The 17,246-nt window shown below is 38.6% G+C and overlaps 1 protein-coding gene across 1 annotated transcript in view; it reads left to right on the top strand.

The window, feature by feature from the left end:
* The window catches only part of SCLT1 (sodium channel and clathrin linker 1), a 254,147-nt gene that overhangs the window by 150,241 nt on the left and 86,660 nt on the right, over positions 1 to 17,246 (top strand). Inside the window, exons 15-16 of the mRNA XM_024745118.1 lie at positions 12,095 to 12,169; positions 14,069 to 14,214. Of these exons, the coding sequence (XP_024600886.1) occupies positions 12,095 to 12,169; positions 14,069 to 14,214 (221 nt within the window). The remainder of the gene's footprint in view (positions 1 to 12,094; positions 12,170 to 14,068; positions 14,215 to 17,246) is intronic.

Genomic DNA, 17,246 nt, shown 5'->3' with positions numbered 1-17,246 from the left:
TCAGGAGCAGCGGTTTAAATCTCCACAATCAACTTGATGTACCTGCATCTGTGGAATACCTGAATAGATGACGAATCATCCCAAAATTGAGACAGTGGACTTTGGGAGCAATTGTAGACTTGGGATTTGCTTTCTGCATCTAATTTGTCTCTAGTTTTATGTTTATCTTAGTTTAGCATTTAGAGCTTATTATCATTGCTAGATTTGTTTATTGATTTGGTTGCTCTCTTCCTTTATATATATGTGTGTGTGTGTGTGTGTGTGTGTGTGTGTTTTCCTTTTTCTCTTTCTATGAATGTGTGGGTGCATGCTTCTTGGTGTGATTTTCTCTGTACAGCTTTGATTTTACCATTTGTCCTAGAGTCCTATCTGTCCGTTTTTTTGTTTTTTTTTTAGTATAGTTTTTAGCGCTTGTTATCATTGGTGGATTTGTTTTTTGGATTGGTTCTCTTCTTTCTTTTTCTTTTATTACTTTTTAATTTTTTTGTTTTAAAAAATATTTTCTTTATCTTTTATTTTAATAACTTTATTTTATTTTATTTTATTTTTTTCTTCCTTTTGTTCTCCCTTTTCTTCTGAGCCCTGTAGCTGACAGGGTCTTGGTGCTCAGGCTGGGTGTCAGGCCTGAGCCTCTGACGTGGGAGAGCTGAGGTCAGGACATTGGACCACCAGAGACCTCCCAGCCACACGTAATATCAAATGGTGAAAGCTCTCCCAGAGATATCCACCTCAACGTAAGACCCAGCTCCACTCAATGACCAGCAAGCTACAGTGCTAGTCACCCTATGCCAAAAAGCTTGCAAGAGAGGAACACAACCCCACCCATTAGCAGGGAGGCTGCCTAAAATCATAAGTTCAGAGAAACCCCAAAACATACCAATAGACATGGTCCTGCCCATGAGAAATGCAACATCCAGGCTCATCCACCAGAACACAGGCACCAGTCCCCTCCACCAGAAAGCCTACACAAGCCACTGAACCAACCTTACCCACTGGGAGCAGACACCAAAAACAATGGGAACTATGAACCTGCAGCCTGTGAAAAGGAGACCCCAAACGCAGTAAGTTAAGCAAAATGAGAAGACAGAGAAATTCACAGCAGATGAAGGAGCAACGTAAAAATCCACCAGACCAAACAAATGAAGAGAAAATAGGCAGTCTACCTGAAAAATATTTCAGAGTAATGATAGTAAAGATGATCCAAAATCTTCAAAATAGAATGGAGAAAATACAAGAAACGTTTAACAAGGACCTAGAAGAACTAAACAGCAAACAGACAATGAGGAACAACACAATAAATGAAATTAAAAATTCTCTGGAAAGACTCAATAGCACAATAACTGAGGCAGAAGAACGGATAAGTGACTTGAAAGATAAAACAGTGGAAATAACTACTGTAGAACAAACTAAAGAAAAAAGAAAAAAAAGAATTCAGGACAGTATCACAGACATCTGGGACAACAGTAAATGCACGAACATTCGAATTGTAGGGGTCCCAGAAGAAGAAGAGAAAAATAAAGAGACTAAGAAAATATTTGAAGTGATTATAGTTGAAAGCTTTCCTAATATGGTAAAGGAAATAGTTAATCAAGTCCAGGAAGCGCAGAGTTCCATACAGGATAAATCCAAGGCGAAACACGCCAAGACACATATTAATCAAACTAGCAAAAATTAAATACAAAGAAAAAAATACTAAAAGAAGCAAGGGAAAATCAACAAATAACATACAAGGGAATCTCCATAAGGTGAACAGCTGATCTTTCAGCCAAAACTCTGCAAGCTAGAAGAGAGTGGCAGGACATATTTTAAGTGATGAAAGGGAAAAACCTACAACCAAGATTACACTACCCAGCAAGGATCTCATTCAGATTTGACAGAGAAATTAAAACCTTTACAGCCAAGCAAAATTTAAGAGAGTTCAGCACCACCAAACCAGCTTTACAACAAATGCTAAAGGAACTTTTCTAGGCAGGAAAAAGAAGACAAGGAAAAGACCTACAATAACAAACTCAAAACAATTAAGAAAATGGTAATGGGAACATACATATCGAGGACTACCTTAAATGTAAATGGATTAAGTGCTCCAATCAAAACACAGACTGCCCAAAAGGATAATAAAACAAGACCCGTATATATTCTGTCTACAAGAGACACACTTCAGACCTAGGGACACATACAGACTGAAAGTGAGGAGATGGAAAAAGATATTCAATGCAAATGGAAATCAAAAGAAAGCTGGAGTAGCAATTCTCATATCAGACAAAATAGACTTTAAAATAAAGACTATTACAAGAGACTAAGACAGATGCTACATAATGATCAAGGGATCAATCCAAGAAGAAGAAATAACAATTGTAAATATTTATGCACCCAAACATAGGAACACCTCAATACATAAGGCAAATACTAAAAGCCATAAAAGGGGAAATTGACAGTAACACAATAATAGAAGGGTACTTTAACACCCCACTTTCACCAATGGATAGATCATCCAAAATGAAAATAATGAAACACAAGCTCTAAATGATACATTAAACAAGATGGACTTAATTGATATTTACAGGACATTCCATCCAAAACCAACAAAATACACTTTCTTCTCAGGTGCTCATGGAACATTCTCCAGGATAGATCATATCTTGGGCCACACATAAATCAAGCCTTGCTAAATTGAAGAAAAGTGACATCATATCAAATATATCTTTAGACCACAACGCTATGAGACTAGATATCAATTACAGGAAAAAATCTGTAAAAAATACAAACACGTGGAGGGTAAACAGTACACTACTAAATAACCAAGAGCTCACTGAAGAAATCAAAGAGAAACTCAAAAAATACCTAGAGACAAATGACAATGAAAACATGATGACCCAAATCCTATGGGATGCAACAAAAGCAGTTCTAAGAGGGAAGTTTATAGTGATACATTCCTACCTCGACAAACAAGAAGCATCTCAAATAAACAACCTAACCTTACACCTAAAGCACTAAATGAAGAACCAAAAAAACCCCAAAATTACCAGAAGGAAAGAAATCATAAAGATCAGATCAGAAATAAATGAAAAGGAAAAGTAGCAAGCAATAGCAAATATCAATAAATCTAAAGCTGGTTCTTTCAGAAGATAAAATTGATAAACCATTAGCCAGACTCATCAAGAAAAAAAGGGAGAAGACTCAAATAAATAGAATTAGAAATGAAAAAGGAGAAGTAACAACTGACACTAGAAATACAAAACGATCATGAGAGATTACTACAAGCAACTTTATGCCAATAAAATGGGCAACCTGGAGGAAGTGGACAAAGGCTTAGAAAAACAGTCTTCTGAGACTAAACCAGGAAGAAGTAAAATATGAACAGACCAATCACAAGCACTGAAATTGAGACAGTGATTAAAAATATTCCAACACACAAAAGCCCAGGACCAGATGGCTTCACAGGTGAATTCTATCAAATATTTAGAGAACAGCTAACACCTATCCTTATCAAACTCTTCCAAAATATCGCAGAGGGAGGAACACTCCCAAACTCATTCTATGAGGCCACCATATCACCCTGATACCAAAACCAGACAAAGTTGTCACACAGAGGGAAAACTCTAGGCCAATATCACTGATGAACATAGATGCAAAAATCCTCAACAAAATACTAGCAAACAGAATCCAACAGCACATTAAAAGGATCATGCACCATGATCAAGTGGGCTTTATCCCAGGAATGCAAGGATTCTTCAATATACACAAATCAATCAATGTGTTACACCATATTAAAAATTGAAGGAGAAAAACCTTATCATCATCTCAATAGATTCAGAAAAAGCTTTTGACAGAATTCAACATCAGTTTATGTTAAAAACGCTCCAGAAAGTAGACATAGAGGGAACTTAACTCAACATAATAAAGGCCATATATGACAAAACCACAGCCAACATTGTTCTCAATGGTGAAAAACTGAAAGCATTTCCACTAAGATCAGGAACAAGACAAGGGTGCCCACTCTCACCACTATTATTCAACATAGTTTTGGAAGTTTTAGCCACAGCCATCAGAGAAGAAAAACAAATAAAAGAAATCCTAATTGGAAAAGAAGAAGTAAAGCTGTCACTGTTTGAAGATGACATGATACCATACACAGAGAATCCTAAAGATTCTACCAGTAATCTACTAGAGCTAATCAATGAATTTGGTAAAGTAGCAGGATACAAAATTAATGCACAGAAATCTCTTGCATTCCTATACACTAATGATGAAAAATCTGAAAGAGAAATTAAGGAAACACTCCCATTTGCCATTGCAACAAAAAGAATAAAATACCTAGGAATAAACCTATCTAAGGAGACAAAAGACCTGTATGCAGAAAACTATAAGACACTGATGAAAAAAATTAAAGATGATAAAAACTGATGGAGTGATATACCATGTTCTTTTTTTTTTTTAACATCTTTATTGGAGTATAATTGCTTTACAATGGTGTGTTAGTTTCTGCTTTATAACAAAGTGAATCAGTTATACATATACATACGTTCCCATATCTCTTTCATCTTGCATCTCCCTCCTTCCCAACCTCCCTATCCCACCCCTCTAGGTGGTCACAAAGCACCGAGCTGATCTCCCTGTGCTGTGCAGCTGCTTCCCACTAGCTATCTATTTTATGTTTGTAGTGTATATATGTCCATGCCACTCTCTCACTTTGTCACAGCTTACCCTTCCCTCTCCCCATATCATCAAGACCATTCTCTGGTAGATCTGTGTCTTTATTCCCGTCTTACCGCTAGGTTCTTCATGAATTTTTTTTTTCTTATTCCATATATATGTGTCAGCATACGGTATATGTCCTTCTCTTTCTGACTTACTTCACTCTGTATGACAAACTCTAGGTCCATCCACCGCCTTATAAATAGCTCAATTTCGTTTCTTTTTATGGTTGAGTAATATTGCATTGTATGTATGTGCCACATCTTCTTTATCCATTCATCTGATAATGGACACTTAGGTTGTTTCCATCTCCTGGCTATTGTAAATAGAGCTGCAATGAACATTTTGGTACATGACTCTTTTTGAATTATGGTTTTTCTCAGGGTATATGCCTAGTAGTGGGATTGCTGGTATTCAATCTGTAGATTGCTTTGGGTAGTAGAGTCATTTTCACAATGTTGATTCTTCCAATCCAGGAACATGGTATATCTCTCCATCTATTTGTGTCGTCCTCCTTAATTTCTTTCATCAGTGTTATAATTATCTTTACCAAATTCATTGATTAGCTCTAGTAGTTTTCTGGTAGCATTTTTAGGATTCTCTATTTATAGTATCATGTCATCTGCAAACAGTGACAGCCTTACTACTTCTTTTCGGATTTGGATTCCTTTTATTTCCTTTCCTTCTCTGATGGCTGTGGAAAACTTCCAAAACTATGTTGTATAAGAGTGGTGAGAGTGGGCAACTTTGTCTTGTTCCTAATGTTATTTATAATTGTTATATCTTCTTCTTGGATCAATCCCTTGATTATTATGTAGTGTCCTTCTTTGTCTCTTGTAATATTCTTTATTTTAAAGTATATTTTGTCTGATGTGAGAATTGTTACTCCAGCTTTCTTTTGGTTTCCATTTGCATGGAATATCTTTTTCCATCTCCTCACTTTCAGTCTGTATGTGTCCCTAGGTCTGAAGTGTGTGTCCTGTAGACAGCATATATATATAGGTCTTGTTTTTGTATCCATTCAGCCAGTCTGTGTCTTTTGGTGGGAGCATTTAATCCATTTACATTTAAGGTAATTATTGATATCTTTTTTCCTATTCCCATGAGAAAATGGGAAGAAACAATTAAGAAAAATTGTGTTGGGTATGTTATTATAGGTCTTTTCCTTTTCTTGTGTTTCTTGCCTAGAAAAGATCCTTTAGCATTTGTTGTAAAGATGGTTTGGTGGTGCTGAAGTCTCTCTCTCTCTCTCAAATCTCTATGAAATCCTTGCTGGGTAGAGTAATCTTGGTTGTAGGTTTTTCTCCTTCATCACTTTAAATATGTCCTGCCAGTCCCTTTTGGCTTGCAGAGTTTCTGCTGAAAGATCAGCTGTTAACCTTACAGGGATTCCCTTGTGTGTTATTTGTTGTTTTTCCCTTGCTGCCTTTAATATGTTTTCTTTGTATTTAATTTTTTTTTTTTTTTTTTTGCGGTACGCGGGCTCTCACTGTTGTGGCCTCTCCCATTGCGGAGCACAGGCTCCAGATGCGCAGGCTCAGCGGCCATGGCTCACGGGCCCAGCCGCTCCGCAGCATGTGGGATCTTCCCGAACCGGGGCACGAACCCGTGTCTCCTGCATCGGCAGGCAGACTCTCAACCACTGCGCCACCAGGGAAGCCCTGTATTTAATTTTTGATAGTTTGATTAGTATGTGTTTTGGCGTGTTTCTCCTTGGATTTCTCCTGTATGGGAATCTCTGTGCTTCTTGGACTTGATTAACTATTTCCTTTCCCATATTAGGGAAGTTTTCAACTGTAATCTCTTCAAATATTTTCTCAGTCCCTTTCTTTTTCTCTTCTTCTTCTGGAACCCCTATAATTCGAATGTTCGTGCATTTAATGTTGTCCCAGAGGTCTGTGAGACTGTCCTCAGTTCTTTTCATTCTTTTTTCTTTATTCTGCTCTTCAGTAGTTAATTCCACTATTTTAGCTTCCAGGTCACTTATCCGTTCTTTTGCCTCAGTTATTCTGCTGTTGATCCCTTCTAGAGTATGTTTAATTTCATTTATTGTGTTGTTCATCATTGCTTGTTTCCTCTTTAGTTCTTCTAGGTCCTTGTTAAATGTTTCTTGCATTTTATCTATTCTATTTCCAAGAGTTTGGATCATCTTTACTATCACTATTCTGAATTCTTTTTCAGGTAGACTGCCTTTTTCCTCTTCTTTTGTTAGGTCTGGTGGGTTTTAACTTGCTCCTTCATCTGCTGTGTGCTTTTGTGTCTTCTCATTTTTCTTATCTTACTGTGTTTGGGGTCTCCTTTTTGCAGGCTGCAGGTTCGTAGTTCCTGTATTTTTTGATGTCTATCCCCAGTGCCTAAGGTTGGTTCAGTGGGTTGTGTAGGCTTCCTGGTGGAGGGGACTAGTGCCTGTGTTCTGGTGGATGAGGCTGGATCTTGTCTCTCTGGTGGGCAGGTCCACGTCTGGTGGTGTGTTTTGGGGTGTCTGTGGCCTTATTATGATTTTAGGCAGCCTCTCTGCTAATGGGTGGGGTTGTGTTCCCGTCTTGCTAGTTGTTTGGCATAGGGTGTCTAGCACTGTAGCTTGCTGGTCGTTGAGTGAAGCTGGGTGTTGGTGTTGAGATGGAGATCTGTGCGAGATTTTTGCCGTTTGATGTTTTGTGGAGCTGGGAGGTCTCTTGTGGACCAGTGTCCTGAAGTTGGCTCTCCCACCTCAGAGGCACAGCACTGACTCCTGACTGCAGCATGAAGAGCCTTTCATCCACATGGCTCAGAATAAAAGGGAGAACAAGTAGAAAGAAAGGAAGGAAGGGAGGGAGGGAGGGATGGAGGAAGGAAGGAAGAAAGAAAGAAAGAAAGAATATAAAAGAAAATAAAATAAAGTAAGGTAAAATTTAAAAAAAGCAAAAAAAAAAAACGGACAGGTAGAACCCTAGGGCAAATGGTGAAAGCAAAGCTATGCAGACGAAATCTCACACAGAAGCATACACGTACACACCCAGAAAAAGAGGAAAAGAGGAAAAAATACCAAATCTTGCTCTCAATGTCCACCTCCTCAATTTGGGATGATTCGTTGTCTATTCAGGTATTCCACAGATGCAGGGTACATCAAGTTGATTGTGGAGATTTAATCCGCTGCTTCTGAGGCTGCTGGGAGAGATTTCCCTTTCTCCTCTTTGTTCACACAGCTCCTGGTGTTCAGCGTTGGATTTGGCCCCGCCTCTGCATGTAGGTTGCCGGAGGGCATCAGTTCTTCGCTCAGACAGGACAGGGTTAAAGGAGCCGTTGATTCGGGGGCCCTGGCTCACTCAGGCTGGGGGGAGGAAGGGGTATGGAGTGCGGGGCGAGCCTGTGGTGGCAGAGGCCAGCGTGACGTTGCACCAGCCTGAGGCGCACCATGTGTTCTCCCAGGGAAGTTGTTCCTGGATCCCGGGACCGTGGCAGTGGCGGGCTGCACAGGCTCCCCGGAAGGGAGTTGTGGAGAGTGACCTGTGCTTGCACACAGGGTTCTTGGTGGCGGCAGCAGCAGCCTTAGCGTCTAATGCCCGTCTCTGGGGTCCGTGCTGGTAGCCGCGGCTGGCGCCCATTTCTGGAGCTCCTTTAAGCAGCGCTCTTAATCCCCTCTCCTCGCGCACCAGGAAACAAAGAGGGAAGAAAAAGTCTCTTGCCTCTTCGGCAGGTCCAGACTTTTCCCCGGACTCCCTCCCGTCTAGCTGTGGTGCACTAACCCCTTCAGGCTGTGTTCATGCCGCCAGTTCTCTCCCTGCACTCCGACCAAAGTCCGAGCCTCAGCTCCCAGCCCCGCCTGCCTCAGTAGGTGAGCAGACAAGCCTCTCGGGCTGGTGATTGCTGGTCGGCACTGATCCTCTGTGCAGGAACCTCTCTGCTTTGCCTTCTGCCTCCTGTTGCTGTGCTCTCCTCCGTGGCTCCGAAGCTTTCCCCCTCTGCCACCTGCAGTCTCCGCCCGGGAAGGGGCTTCTAGTGTGTGGAAACCTTTCCTCCTTCACAGCTCCCTCCCACTGGTGCAGGTTCTGTCCCTGTTCTTTTGTCTCTGTTTATTCTTTTTTCTTTTGCCCTACCCAGGTACGTGGGGAGTTTCTTGCCTTTTTGGAGGTCTGAGGTCTTCTTCCAGCCTTCAGTAGGTGTTCTGTAGGAGTTGTTCCATGTGTAGATATATTTCTGATGCATCTTGATGAAGAACGCTGCGACGTGATGATCCAACTTTAGTATTCTTAATCTTTAGTGTACTTCTCTGCAAGGACTGCAAGCCTTGATGACTCACTGGTTACAAGAAAAAGCCAGACATTGAAAACCAATGCAATATTGTTGCATTTGAATATTAATGTTTTCAAACACAGACTACTGAAGATATGTTTTCTGACTATATAGGTTGTTCACTGGATAAACACCTCTGTGGCATGCTATTCAAGCTACCTTGGGTGTCAGGAAAGGAGCCTTCTGCTGCTCCTGCCAGATGTACTGTGGTCATATCCTGAGGCCTCTGGGTATGGTTCTGGGTAGGGATGACAGTGCCAGATGTTGACAGAGGCTCACGTCCTTGCGAAAGACCTGCTAGTGTTGGAGGGTCTTTGGCACAGGCGAGGGATGGCTGTGGCTCACCGTGTGGACAAGGACACTGGCAGCAGAAGTTCTGGGAAGTATTCCTTGGCCTGAGCCCTCCCAGAGTCTCGATATACCATGTTCTTGGACTGGAAGAATCAACATTGTGAAAATGACTCTACTACCCCAAGCAATCTACAGATTGAATGCAATCCCTGTCAAAGTACCAATGGCATTTTTCACAGAACTAGAACAAAGAGTTTCACAATGTGTATGGAAATAGGAAAGACCCCGAATAGCCAAAGCAATCTTGAGAAAGGAAAACAGAGCTGTAGGACTTAGGCTTCCTGACTTCAGACTATAGTACAAAGCTACAATAATGAAGGCAGTATGGTACTGGCACAAAAACAGAAGTATAGATCAATGGAACAGGATAGAATGCCCAGAGATAAACCCACGTACATATGATCACCTTATCTTTGATAAAGATAATATACAGTGGAGAAGACAACCTCTTCAATAAGTGGTGCTGGGAAAACTGGACAGCTACATGTAAAAGAACGAAGCTACAACACTCCCTAACACCATACACAAAAATAAACTCAAAATGGATTAAAGACCTAAATGTTAGGACAGACACTATAAAACTCTTAGAGGAAAATATAGGCAGAACACTCTATGACATAGATCACAGCAAGATCCTTTTTGACCCACCTCCTAGAGGAATGGAAATAAAAACAAAAGTAAACAAATGGGACCTAATGAAACTTCCAAGTTTTTGCACAGCAAAGGAAACCATAAACAAGACGAAAAGACAGTGCTGAGAATGGGAGAAAATATTTGCCAATGAAGCAGCTGACGAATGATTAATCTCCAAAATATACAAGCAGCTCATCACCTCAATATCAAAAAACAACCCAATCCAAAAATGGGCAGAAGACCGAAATAGACATTTCTCCAAAGAAGATGTACAGCTTGCCAACAAGTACATAAAAGGATGCTCAACATCACTCATCATTAGAGAAATGCAAATCAAAACTACAATGAGGTGTCACCTCAGACCAGTCAGAATGGCCATCATCAAAAAATCTGAAACAATAAACGCTGGAGAGGGTGTGGAGAAAGGGGAACACTCTTGCACTGTTGGTGGGAATGTAAATGGGTACAACCACTGTGGAAAACAGTATGGAGGTTCCTTAAAAAACTACAAATAGAACTACCATATGACCCAGCAATCCTACTACTGTGCACTTACCCTGAGGAAACCATAATTCAAAAAGAGTCATGTACCACAATGTTCATTGCAGCACTCTTTACAATAGCCAGGACATGGAAGCAACCTAAGTGTCCATTGACAGATGAATGGATAATGAAGATGTGGCGCATATATACAATGGAATATTACTCAGCCATAAAAAGAAACAAAATTGAGTTATTTGTATTGAGGTGAATGAATGTAGAGACTGTCATACAGAGTGAAGTATGTCAGAAAGAGAAAAATTAATACCATATGCTAACTCATATATATGGAATCTAAAAAATAAAAGAAACATGGTTCTGAAGAACCTAGGGTCAGGACAGGAATAAAGATGCAACCTTAGAGAATGGACTTGAGGACACGGGGAGGGGGAAGGGTAAGCTGGGATGAAGTGAGAGAGTGGCATGGACATATATACACCACCAAATGTAAAATAGATAGCTAGTGGGAAGCAGCCACATAGCACAGGGAGATCACCTTGGTGCTCTGTGTCCACCTAGAGGGGTGGAATAGGGAGAGTGGGAGGGAAACGCAAGAGGGAGGGGATATGGGGATATATGTATATGTATAACTGATTCACCTTGTTATACAGCAGAAACTAACACACCACTGTAAAGCAATTACACTCCAATAAAGATGTTAAAAAAAATAAAGTTATATATCTTATACACTAACAGTTCTATCTTAATAAAAGATAAATTTAGATTAATAATCTTATTTACAACATAGGTTTAAAGATCTTCATTATAATCAGAGTTCATTAATTTGGGATCATAATTTAGAAGCTTATTTTGAACTTTAAAAACATGTTGTTATATAGTATTTCTGTAAAATAAAGTTATGATAAAGATAATTGAATATTAGCCCTGTACTGTCAGCAAAGCAGGTTCATCCAGCGCATAATAGTAGAAAATAACCACACCCATTCTCAAAAATTAATAGAGAAAAACAGGTAGCTGTGAAGAGCCAGTCGTTATAATGATTGTTCTTAGTTTTAGTCTCATTTGCAAAATTTTAAATTTATTGAGTATTGATATGCTTGTTTGATTTTACTGATTAAAACCTTTCGAGTCAGAAATGTTTTATGTTCATGTTAATGAAACATTTTTACTGTGTCCACTGGCTGCTTATAAGTTTTGCCAAAGAAAATTAACTGTTGTAGAATTTATATACCCATGCATCTTTTAGGCCATTATGGTGTTGTGTCACTGTCTAGTTCTTTGTTGCCTTTTAAAATATGTGGTAAGAGTATATGAAAAGGAAAACTGTAATATGAGAAAGGGGTCTCATTTATTTTTTTCTCCCCAGAATCCCTCAGCCTCTGTTTTCCATCTAGTATGTTTACTTAGAACTTCTTGGCATTCTATGCCAGAGGTGATCTCTGAAATCCTGAGATAGGTAGTTCTTTGAAGATTTGAGTTTTTCATTTTTGTTTTTTTTCCCTAATAATCAATATGGTCCTGCTATACAAATAGGGTAAGTGTGGTATTCTTATTATGAACGTATCATCTTCCTTTCTGTTTTTCCCCATTTTTCTTAAGGTTTTACAAATATATTTATTTACACCATGATTTGAATTTATAGGAGTGTGCTGAAAAACAAGGCCAAATTGAACGAGGCATTAGGGAGAAAAAAGCAGTGGAAGAAGAACTAGAAAAGGTAAAGAGAAAAAGGAAAAAATAACTACCTAAAACCCAACTGCAAGTATTCAGCATTACTGTCTGCTTTCATCATACTATCTACTAGCAACCCCTATATTATAAGTATTCTCCTGGTGAGTGCTTTTATTTGCTTGGAATATTATCAGAATCTGCATTTAAGTACTGGTATTGCCTGTATACATTTCTTAACAAGAGTGACCACATTATTTGAACTTTTTACTTAAAGGTATAAATTTTACAAAGTAACTATTCCTTGCTTAGACCTCATCCCAATATTAAATTTTATTTTGTCTTCTTTTTAAATTTTCTGCCAACTCTTATTGGGTGTAGGCCATCTATAAATATAAAAAGTATATATAACCAAAAAAATTATAAAATGCTATGATTTTTACCTTTTTAAAAACACAGATTTTTAATCACAGTTAGGAAAGAATATTTACCCCAGTGACATTTGAGAACGAATATTGCAAGAAGTCTATAGTTTGAAATTTATTTCTTACTTAGATAACTCTTTTTATTTAGCAGTAAATATCCCACTCTTTTAAAATACCTTGGGGAGAAAAAGAGCTAAATTTGATTCAGCAAATCAAACTGTGTTTTAGGTGCTGCATTAGGAACTTTCATAGAGAGGTTAAGTAATTTACCCAATGTTAAAAAAATAGTAAATGGTAGAGTCAGAGTTTGATTTTCAAAGAAGAGCTATGTGTTATAAAAAAATGTGTTATATCTGTATTATTGATATAAAAGATTATGACAACATCAGATAATAAAAGAGTAATTTACAAAGGAGAATATAGTATATAATCCCATTTGTGGGGGAAGAAAAAAAGAAATATGCATATTATGTTCAGGGTAGGCCATTCATGGTCACCACTCCTACAAGGTTGATCCCTTCTGAGTTTCCCTCTGTTATGGAATAGGGCTAGGTTCCATTTAGATTGGACCTGCCATCAGGGTTTGGGATGAATTTTTTTAATATCACATGGCATAGGTTAAGGAATAGGCTTTATTGGGGAAATGTAAAACCTACAAGACTAAAGGCAACAGGTAAAGAGAAGTCACAGCTTTCTCTTTTCCCAGTTTTCCACAGACAAGTATGCTATAGTCAAAATACTGCTGGTCCTGCAGTATAGGTCTGTATTTTAGTAGCAGGACATTGACATTTTGATACTCTGTCTTTTTGTAGAGCAGGAGTGACAAAGCAGTCTTGTCAGTGCGAGGAAACACAGGTTACTTGGCCAAGCATTCTGGATTGGAGGGTACCTGTGTGTAGGGTGTGTCTGAAAATGTGAACTGCCTAGCACCTGGAGACCTTGCAGTTCATGGGATGCTACAGCCTCTCTGTCATAGGTGGAAGCCCAGTCTCACAGGAAGCAGAGCTTGAATACAACCACTTCTGCTAGGGAAGGGGAAACCCCCATTTCAGCTAGATCGTTGTCTGGTTAACCTAGAGATTCTGGACTCACTTTCAGATAGTTCTACTCATTGCACCACAGTATGTGTCTGTACTTTTGAATATTGCAATACAGAATTGTCTTAAAAGTGGTCATCAAAGAATCAAAGCAGTTGTCTCCAAGTGATAACATGTAGAGTATTTTTTTAGTTTCAGCTATTTTATATTTCTTTCTAGCATTTATTAAAACTATTTGAATAGTATAATGAGCCTGAATAATTTCAAAAAATAAGCAATTACTTTATTTGTCAGTTTTCAGCATTTTATTTTGTAAATGTGAAACAACCAAAATTAATTATTGTTATATTCTAATGTTATAATGGGACAGATGAACACATGATCATGAGTTTTTATTTCTCATCATTTATTTCAGTTTCTAAACTGTATAATTTCTTAAGATAATTTCCTTGTGCAAAGTAATATACATATAAGCCTCTTCTGCAGATTTACCTTGAAGGCAGAATAAATGAAAATGATTACAGAAAACTAGAAGAAATGCACCAAAGATGCCTGGTTGCCGAACGTTCAAAAGATGATCTTCAGCTAAGACTTAAGACAGCAGAAAATAAAATCAAACAACTTGAAATAAAGTAAGTTATTCTTTTGGATTTTCAGAATTCATACAATTTTTGAGATTTTTTTAGTTTTTATAGGACTCATAATTATTTCTTGTGTTGAAAAAAGACTTTTTAGCACCAAATAGAATTTCTTTTCAAGATTATTTTTGAAAACTAATTTCTTCAGGAAGAAAAGATACAGTACTGTACCATTTTATTTTAAGTTTCTTGTTTCTGGCAGTTAAATAGGATGTTCATAAGATCATTTTTTTCATACTAACTATGCAGCTATTACAGTAGCTTGCTTATAATTATTGCTTTTATACTCAGTTTAGAGGTATTGAATATTCAGTAATAATCCATCATTTGTATTTATTACATTGTCTATTAAAATGATAGATTTATAATCTGGCCTATCCATTCTGAATATTTCTCTACCTTTTCCCCCCAGAGTATTACTTATTATAGTAAAACTTACTTAAGTTGAATGAAGTTTTGATCTCTGTTACAGAATATGTTTAATAGTTATTTTAAAAGAGGAATTATATCAGCAGTATGGCAGAATAGGAGGTCCCCAGCCCATGTCTCTCCACAGAAACAAATATTTGGCAGGCATCCATAGACAAAAATGCCTTTGTGGGAGCACTGGAATCCAGGTAGGAGGTTGCAAAGCCTTAGTGGAGCCCAAAAATGAGGAGGCAGGCCTGCACACCAGTGACAGGCCCTCCAACTGTGGTCCCATCTATGAACCCCAAGCAGCCCCATCTTCCTGTGGATTTGGCTCCAGCCCTCCTTGCCCAATCCCACACCTAGCCTCTTCCCAAGGAACCCTTATAGGTACTCTCAGTAATAGGCCTGCCAACCTCAGACCTGGCTGTGGCCGCCAAAGCATTCCCATTACCCAGCTCCAGTTCCACTCTCCTGCAGCCTGAACATAATGCTGCCCATCCAGGAACCAGCCCAGTAACCTCACGGGAGCACTAATGGACCCATTGGAAGCCACACCTGACTGTGCCCCTGGTAACAAGTCTGCCAGTGACGGACCAGACTGCACACCCAACAAAAGCCACAAGACATGGATCCAGCCCTGTTCTACCACAGTTTGAGGCAGTCTTACATGGCCAGGGATTCACCCAAGGGACCCAGCAGAAGCCACTCTTGTAGATGCCCCCATTACAGGCCTCAGACCTGACTATGACCCCTGAAGCAGTCTGTGACCCAGCTCTAGTCCCACCCTACCACAGTCCAGAAGCAGTTCTGCCTGCCCATAGGCCAGCCCAGTGAACATGACAGGAGCACCTTAGAATCCTAACAGACACAACACCTGACTGCGCCCCTGGTTACAGGTCTGCCAACCATGGACCTGGCAACAACCACATGACATGGTTTCAGTCCCACTTAGCTGTGATCCCAGAGGCAGTCCCATCAGTTCTGAGACAAGACAGGAGAAGGTCTTTAGCTGCCAGAACCAGTCTAAAGACTGGAAGAGGAGTCTGCTCCTTCAAATGCACAGATAGCAACAAAGAATCAAGCAAACATGACACCACCAAAGAAAACTAATAAGGCTCTAGTAATCAATGCAAAACAAATGGAGATCCATGAACTTCTAGACAAAAAATTAAAAATAATTGTCTTAAGGAGCTTAATGAACACAGATGGTCAACTACATGAAATCAGGAGAACAATACATGAACAAAATGAGACGTTTAACAAAGAAATTGAAACCATAAAAGAACCAATCAGAAATCCTAGAGCTGAAGAATACAGTGATTGAACTGAAAAAATTCAACAGAGAGCTTTATCAGCAGACTTGGTCATGCAGAAGAAAAATCAGTAAACTCAAAGACTGGTCATTTGAAATCATGCAGTGAGAAGAAAAGAAAAAAGAATGAAAAAAGAGTGAAGAAAACCTACATGATTTATGAGACATCTTGAAGTGAATCAGTATCCACATGATGAAAATCCTGGAAGGAGCAAAGTATGAGAAAGGGGTAGAAAGTTTATTTAAAGAAATAATAACAGAAAACTTCCCAAATCTGGGGAGAGTAATGAATGAACATCCAGATCCATGATGACCAAAGAACAACAAATAGAGTGAACATCAAGAGCTTCATTTGACACATTATAATCATAATGTCAAAAGTCAAAGAAAAAAGAATTTGAAAACAGAAAGAGAAAAGGGACTCATCACATACAAGGGACTCCCTCCACCCCTGCATAAAACTATCAATGGATTTCTCAGAAGAAATCTTGCAGGCCAAGAGAGAGTGGCATAATATATTCAAAGTGCTGAAAGAAAAAACTAGGAACCAAGAATACTATACTCAGCAAAGCTCTCCATCAGAAACAAAGTAGAGATAAAAACTTTCCCAGAAAAAAAGAGATCAAAAGGAAGTTCATCACACTAGACTTACTGTACAAGAAATAATAAAGGGAGTTTTTCAAGTTGAAATGAAAGGACACTAATTAGCAATGTAAAAACATGAAAGTATAAACCTTTAGTCGTAAAGATAAGGATATAGTCAAATTCAGAATACTCTAACACTGTAATGGTGGTACATAATCAATTTTAACTCTGGTATAGAAGTTAAAAGATAAATTTTTTGAATAACAGTAGGTACAATAATGTGTCAATGGATATACAGTATAAAAAGTTGTAAATTATACATCAATAACATAAAATGTGAGAGAGCAGAGAAGTAAATTTGTAGAGATTGTTATGTGATTGAAGTTAAGTTGTTACCAGGTTAAAATAGACTAACTCTAAGATGTTTCATGTAAGCCTTATGCCAATCACAGAGAAAAAATGTGTAATAGGTACACAAACGATAAGGGAATGAAAGCATAGTACAAAAATCAACAAGAAGACAACAAAATAGTAATAAAGGAACCAAGGAACTACAAAACAGAAAACAATTAACAATATGGCAATAGTTATGTCCTTACCTATTAATAATGACTTTTAATGTAAGTGGATTAAATTCTCCAATCAAAATACATAGAGAGGCTCAATGGATTAAAAATCAAGTTCCAGCTATACACTGCCTACCAGGGACTGATTTTAA

The sequence above is a fragment of the Neophocaena asiaeorientalis genome, unplaced genomic scaffold (assembly GCF_003031525.2).
Source record: "Neophocaena asiaeorientalis asiaeorientalis breed wild unplaced genomic scaffold, Neophocaena_asiaeorientalis_V1.1 scaffold65, whole genome shotgun sequence".
Lineage (NCBI taxonomy): Eukaryota > Metazoa > Chordata > Mammalia > Artiodactyla > Phocoenidae > Neophocaena > Neophocaena asiaeorientalis.
Note: the sequence above shows the minus strand (reverse complement) of the source record. Positions and strands in the feature narration are given on the sequence as shown.